At 34.8% G+C, this 7400-nt stretch overlaps 1 protein-coding gene across 1 annotated transcript; it reads left to right on the top strand.

Moving 5' to 3' along the window:
* Nucleotides 1-978: 978 nt before the first annotated feature.
* Nucleotides 979-4696, top strand: LOC113762880 (cytochrome P450 CYP72A219-like). Its single transcript, XM_027306506.1, has 5 exons — nucleotides 979-1261; nucleotides 2626-2843; nucleotides 3122-3366; nucleotides 3519-3903; nucleotides 4249-4696. Exons 1-5 carry the CDS (start codon nucleotides 979-981, stop codon nucleotides 4672-4674), a joined length of 1557 nt encoding a protein of 518 aa, XP_027162307.1. The 3' UTR covers nucleotides 4675-4696.
* The last annotated feature ends 2704 nt before the right edge of the window (nucleotides 4697-7400 follow it).

Here is a 7400-nt window from a genome sequence, read left to right as displayed (position 1 = left end):
ATTGAGAGTTTAGAGATCTAAGAAGGCTTCTAACTGAAAAACCTTCTGTAATTTATATAGATATAGATATAGATATTAGAAAATACAAATAATACATGTAGAAACCAAAGTCGATCTTAGAGATAAAGAAAAAAATTTGCAAATAGTAATTTTAGATTAGGATAATACATAATGAAAGCTCCCTTTTCCCACTCAAATGTTAAAGTTGAGTGTATCATGTTTGGATTTGCAATAATTTAAATTTTAAAATTTTGAAATGATTAGAATATAGTCTACAATGAATCAAGATCTTGAAATCAACTCATTACACTCTAGGAATAAAGATGAGTAGAAAATCTATTAAAACAAAGGAATTGACATTGCATTTTAGGAATTAAAATAAATAGAAAATATATGAAAAAGGAATTGAAATTATGGAGGTTTAAGAAGGCTTCTAACTAAAAATTCTGCAGTTTATATAGAAACATAAATATTAGAAAACATAAATAATACATGCAGAAGTCAAAAAGTCTCTTGGAGATAAAGAAAAAAGAATTCACAATAGTAATTTTAAATTAAGGTAAATATATAACCAAAAATAAATGTGGATCAGAAAATTCCTTTTTCCTCTCAAATTTTAAAGTTTGTGTATCATCAAGTTGTTAGGATTTGAAATAATTTAAATTTTGAAATGATGAGAATATAGTCTATAATCATGATTTTGCAATCAACTCATTACATTTTAGGAATTAAAATAAATAAAAAATCTACAAAAAAGGAATTAAGATTTTGGACTTCTAGAAAGGTGGTAACTAAAAAACCCTTCTACAATTTATATAGATATAGATATGTATAGCTTTTAAAATTATAGAAATGTTACGTGAATCGTTAAACAACTAGGGACTAAAGATTAACTTGCTCTAAAACTGAATTCTTGGCCTTGCCGGTATAAATATGAATGCAAGACCAAATGATCACAATAGACCTTTAACCTCTGTAATGGAGACAGCATACAGCCCAATTGCTGTATTCTGTTATTGTATTCTGCTCTTGATTTTAGTGCTTGCGTGGAAAGTATTCAACTGGGCGTGGTTAACTCCCAAGAAGCTGGAAAAGCGTCTCAAAGAGCAAGGTCTCAGAGGAAATCCTTACAAACTTCTCTATGGAGACTTCAAAGAGAACTCAACCCTTTTCAAGGAAGCTCACTCCAAGCCAATCAATCTCTCTGACGACTTCGTCCCAAGAGTTATTCCTCACTTCTGTGCAGTTGTCAAGAAGTATGGTAAGTGGTAGTATCTTCTTTTTTAATCATCCGATGCTTTCTTTGCAAGTGTTCATGGATTTCTTCAATGATTGCAATTTACCTTTCAAGATTTCTTCTGTTAATTTTGTGTGTGTGTATATATATATTTTCTTTAAGTCATAGTTAATCATCTACTGTAGTTAAAGGACCATTTAGGAAGTTTCAAAAGGGATTCTCAACGATTGTTAAATGTAATTATACCAGAGAATATATGCCACAGATCGTTCTATTTTGAATGTGAGGCAGAGATTTAGTATACCGTGCCTCTTGTGAACATGACATGTTGCTGTGTTGGCATCTTTGTATATAATTCCTTTAGCGTTTACCTGTTATTGTAGTGCTTACAGTATCTCAAATAATTAAAAGGGATAATTGTTAAGGCCCTTAATTTGGTACTTTCAAAGTTTCACATGTACAACGTGACAATTCATTACAGCTTTACACCTTTGTCCCCCAAAAATATCGCCATCAGTCTGGAAGCATTTCATACGGATAGTTCTATCTTGTCTTGATATGGCAAATAATGCAATCTTGTCCTTACACTGTGAGGATTGATTTCCTTTTCTTTTTCCATTTTCATTGGCTTTTTATCTTGCCTTGTCCTTTCTTTCTTTCTTTCTTCCCTTAGTTACGAGTACCAGTTCATATTTGAGGTTGGAGGAAACTTTTTTGGACTAGTGGATAGTGGATACTAATCTGTTTTCACTATTCAGTAAATGAGACAGCTGTTTCTAGCAAGAAATTTTCTTTTCCCCCTGTTTTGAGTACATGAAAGAGATTGCAGAGTAAATGCAAATTGGAGCAACGAGAGTTGAACCTTGGCATATGAATACAAATGGGTGGATGTGCTAATCTGGACAAATTATTCTAAATTAGGTTCTTGTCAACTTTCCAGTCTCAAGAGTTTAAACTCAATGATACTGTAGCACTACAGGAAGCCTCAATCTTCTCATGATTAATGTAAACCTCAAACATGGTGAATCAAATAGATAGCAATACTGAGTATTCAAAAATAAATGAGGCCTTTATATCCTCCTGAGTGATTGGTTAAGATGATCAGAATTAAATATTATGATCATAATTCATCCAAGGAGTCCAATTTATCTACTGTGAATTGTTAGTCATGCAATTCTTGCAATCGTGCTTGTTGTATACATTACTGTCTGATTTTCAGGTACTGGCAGGAGTTCATAAGGTCAAGTACCCTCCCGTATCTGGGTTTCAATATATCCATCTTGTCAAATGATAAAAGAAACGGATAAAGATAGTGGTACTAAGTACCCTTGATTGATTTAAGATGTTTGTTCAATCTTGAGTTGAAACAAGTGGTGAATGACTCTCAGGTAAGAATTCATACATGTGGCTTGGACCAAAACCGATAGTGATGATCATGAACCCTGAACACATAAGGGAGATCACAGCAAAGATTTACATCTTTCAAAAGCCTCGTGCTAATCCACTTACCAAATTGCTGACACAAGGGCTGGTGAGCTATGATGGAGATAAATGGGCTAAACACAGAAAACTCATCAATCCCGCTTTCAATGTGGAGAAATTGAAGGTTCTCTCTCATTTTATCTGGGTATTTAATGAATTATCTCTTCATCTTTTATAAGATCTACAAGGTAAGGTTGTCATACCAGAAACCTTGGAAACTTTGATTAGTTCATTGGAAGTTTGGAACGAATGATTTCCCTGTGATGAAGTGGTAAAGTATCTGATTACAGGAAAAGCAAAAACAAATATGATACCTAGTTGACAAAATGAACTGAGAATTCTTACTGGAGGAATAGCATTGTACATGACCTCTTTTTCGTTTTCCCGTGTTATTGCCTGTAGCATATGGTCCCATCATTTTATGCAAGCGCTAGTGAGATGTTGAGTAAATGGGAGGAGATTGTTTCAACCAATGGCTCCTGTGAGTTGGATGTTTGGCCGGATCTTCAAGCTCTGACTTCTGATGCAATTTCACGGACGGCATTTGGAAGTAACTATAAAGAAGGAAAAAGGATATTTGAACTTCAAAGAGAACAGTCTGAACATTTCCTAAAGGCTAGAGAATCAATATACATTCCAGGATGGAGGTAAATTTTGTTAACTCACTGCCTTCTCTGTTCTAAAGAAGCTTTTGACTTCTAAACTCAATGCTATTGCTTGGAAAAGATCCCTTTACCCAGTAAATGAAGTTCGATATATAATCTTTTGTTGCTTGTTTGTGAAACTATGTTCTTTTCAGGTTTTTGCCAACAAAAAGAAATAGAAGAATGAAACAAATTGCCAAAGATGTGCAAGAATCTATTAGAGAAATTATAAATGCAAGATTGAAGGCAATGAAAGAAGGGGAAGCTTGTGCTGATGACTTATTGGGTATATTACTCGAATCCAATTCTAAAGAAATTGATAATCACGGCAACAAGGATTTTGGCATGACTATTAAAGAAGTTATTGATGAATGCAAGCTGTTCTATTTTGCGGGGCAGGAGACCACCTCAGTGCTGCTTGTATGGACAATGATCTTATTGAGTAGGTATCCAAACTGGCAAGTGCGGGCTAGAGAAGAAGTTTTGCAACACTTTGGGACTAACAAGCCTGATTTTGAAGGGTTAAATCACCTAAAATTGGTAAGTACTATTTACAATTTACATATATCGTTGTATCATTGTGACATTCTAATGCTTTTATAGTTGCTCTGCCACCACCATAGATGTAAAATCACCTCAAACTCTTGAATACGTACACTCTATAGTTTCTTGATTAGGAAAAAAATACTTGGATGTATATAATGTAGCTTTGCTAAATAGATCTTAATTTACTTTTGACTAATCTTTATTTGCTTTCAATCTTCAATATTAGAACAAAACTCTATGCAATAATCTTGTCCAGTGAGGTCTCAAGAACAGATACTCTTAAAATGGTGCTATGGAGAGCTTTAGTGGGGAATCTGAGTGGTTTATCATCTGTAATAGGTCACCATGATACTACACGAAGTTCTCAGACTATATCCGCCAGCAGCTACCATTGCTCGAAGAGCTGCTGTAGAAATTCAGTTGGGAAATTTAACTCTACCAGCTCAAGTGCTGTTATCATTACCAACAATATTGTTGCACCATGACCCTGAAATATGGGGCAATGATGTGGAGGAATTTAAGCCAGAGAGGTTTGCTGATGGAGTCTCAAATGCAACGAAGGGGCAAGTTGCGTTCTTCCCATTTGGTTGGGGACCTCGCATATGCATTGGCCAAAACTTTACCATGGTGGAAGCAAAACTGGCAGTAGCTATGGTTCTCCAGCGTTTCTCCTTTGAACTCTCCCCATCTTATGCTCATGCACCCCGTGAAGTCATAACTATTCAACCGCAGTATGGTGCTCACTTGATTTTGCACAAATTGTAGTATGAAATTATGAATAAGTAATTTGCAGCTGTTTGTGTCCATAGCTTGTAAGGATACAAAAATTAAGATGTTCAAATTTGACTTCTCTTCCAAAATCAAGATAGATCTCCTGTACTCCTTCTGGAGTGAACAACAGTTGTATGGAGCAGTTTGTCCCTTCTGCATTTATTGTATCATGTGTGTTCGTAAATGCCTCAAACGTGATTGTAACTTTTAAGCAAGCATTGTGAAGTTTTCTTGTTAAAAGTCATTTACAGATGAACAAAAACTCAGCAGTCACACTTGTCCGCATAGGGCTTCACTTGCTTGAAGTCAGCTTCTGCAGCAATGTGTTTATTAGTTTGTGTTAGTCTTACAAAAGGTGCGCAGCTGCCTAGGTAATGACATCTTAAGCAGAACTAAATCTGCAGTTGCTAATGGTAATACATGCAACTGAAAATAGTGTTTGACAATTGACAGTGATGAATTACTTAAACACCACCTTTAAAAACATGTATTCTTGTTGTAATTGACATCATTCCAGACTTAGCTGTGAAGAATTCGCTTGGTCAATAATCAATACTCAGTTGCCTGGTTCACCAGAGACAAAGAAAAACCAAAAATGACTCAATTAACTAATGAAATGAATGCCAGGAGAGTAAATTTCTAAAACTTTGATGATTGGAAAATGCATAAGAACAAAGTATAAATAGATTAGAGGTGGTCATGCCATTATTCAATCTCGTACTTGGGCAATATTAGTATTTCAACTAGCAATATTATAGAGGTTATTTATTTTATCAAGTTTTTAGTTCACATAAAAGATCATAGGGGTGATGTGGATACTTTAAAACATTAATAGATCACATGGCAATCTATGAAATCTGATAGGGTGTTAATTGTTGGTTATTTTATTATTAATTTTCCCTTTGTCCTTGCCAAATATTGTTTTAATTTTTAATATTTAATTATATTTGGTATTTGGACTTAATTTCAGGAAATGGAGCAGAAAACTACTAAAAAAGAGGGACTTTCTGGAGCAAATTACTCCACACATGAGAGACTCCAAAAGAGCTTCACAGAACAGACGGATGACATTTTCCCTTTTGCTGACTAGGAGTCCTCCTACCAAGAGAAAAGGAAATACAAGGAACTTCGGCAGAGCTCCAATTCTTTTGGCACTTTGACTCTCAATCTCGGCAGGGGACCACTGGAGAGCATTTGGAGTCATCATTTCTTTTGGCTTTAAAAAGAGACAATCGTACAGAGACTTGAGAGTTTTAGCTCAGCTTTTAGCATAGTTTAGTTTTTTTCTTGCTTGGTTCCTTTGATGGCCTAGACCTCAGTTAAATTACATGGAGATTTTCTCATGAGGCGTGGCTAAGTTTTTCATCTAGTCGAAGGTTAACTTGAAGACTCGATTCCAAATATCTGTGAGATCGAATTATTTTACTTATTTCTTTTATTCATTGGTATTCGTACGTTTAATGGTTTAATTGCTTGTGATTGTTTTGTTATTTGAATGTCAAGGGTCCGGTATTCGAATTAACCTAATAATCTACTGTCATATTAATTGATTGAATCCGTAATTGTTCTATTGATTAATACCAGTGGCGACTAGCGTGATTGGTTTCATGTTAGGAAAATGTATGATCTAATTTAAACAAACCCTCGTAGCGTGTTTGTTAGGATTGGGTTTTTCTAATTCTTCATGCAATTGAGAAATTAAATCTTACGGTCGTACCTAAAGTTATTTTTTGGTTAGAGAAATAGTTAACGGTCGTATCTTGACTATCGAAAAAATAAGGAAAGGTTGGTTGTTTATCGCTTGTATGACAACTATAACCAATCTAGTAAAGAATAATTGAATTATCTTTGCATCGATGATCAGTTGAATGGACTGTGTCTGAAAAGTTGCACCTTTGGCTAGAGTCATATTGGTTATTGATTAATTCTTATTTATTTCTTTTAGTTCTTTCATTAGCTAGTTAATTAGTAATTTTATATTTTCCAAAAATCCCCCATGCACTCAACTCTAGAAGAAACGAGTTATCCCCAATCTCTGTGGATTCGACCCTACTCACCGTTATATACAAAATTTGTATTTTTCTTGAGTAGGTAATTATTATTGCACAGGCATCGACACCTGTCAATTTTTGGCGCCATTGTCGGGGACTGGTGCCAGATTAATTTGTTTCTTTTTGAGTTCATTTTGTTTTTATTTTTTTTATTTATTTTTCTCTTATTTTTTTTATATAGTTTATGGCTGCTAATATTCCGTATTTTGATGATAGACTGGACTTTATTCCTGAATGGGGTTATGAGACTCGTGTTTTTTCTAATGATTAATCGGCTGTTGCAAATTGTGGAACTTATTTTGTCTCGGTTATTCAACCGACACATGCCCCGCATTTCAAGATAATCTAAGTGCTCCAATTGATACTTTTGGAGATTTTTCAGCTCGATTTCAAACGTGGTATGACCTTTACTCAAACAGGTATGATCAAGGATGGTGGGATAATTTCAATTTTAATTATGTGACCGGGCCAATGGATTTTCAACAGTAAGAGTCTCAACAACCATCATCCGTGTCAGGTATGTCTCTTGAAGAAATGATTGAATTACTAGCTGCTAATACATATCGATTTTAACAGGAGACACAAGCGATGGCGGATCAAGTGCAACTATTGACATCCGGGATGACGAATCAAGTGCATCTATTGGCATCCAAGATAACGCAATTAGCT

The sequence above is a fragment of the Coffea eugenioides genome, chromosome 2, assembly GCF_003713205.1.
Source record: "Coffea eugenioides isolate CCC68of chromosome 2, Ceug_1.0, whole genome shotgun sequence".
Classification (NCBI taxonomy): Eukaryota; Viridiplantae; Streptophyta; class Magnoliopsida; order Gentianales; family Rubiaceae; genus Coffea; species Coffea eugenioides.
This window is presented reverse-complemented; position numbering and strand designations above follow the sequence as displayed.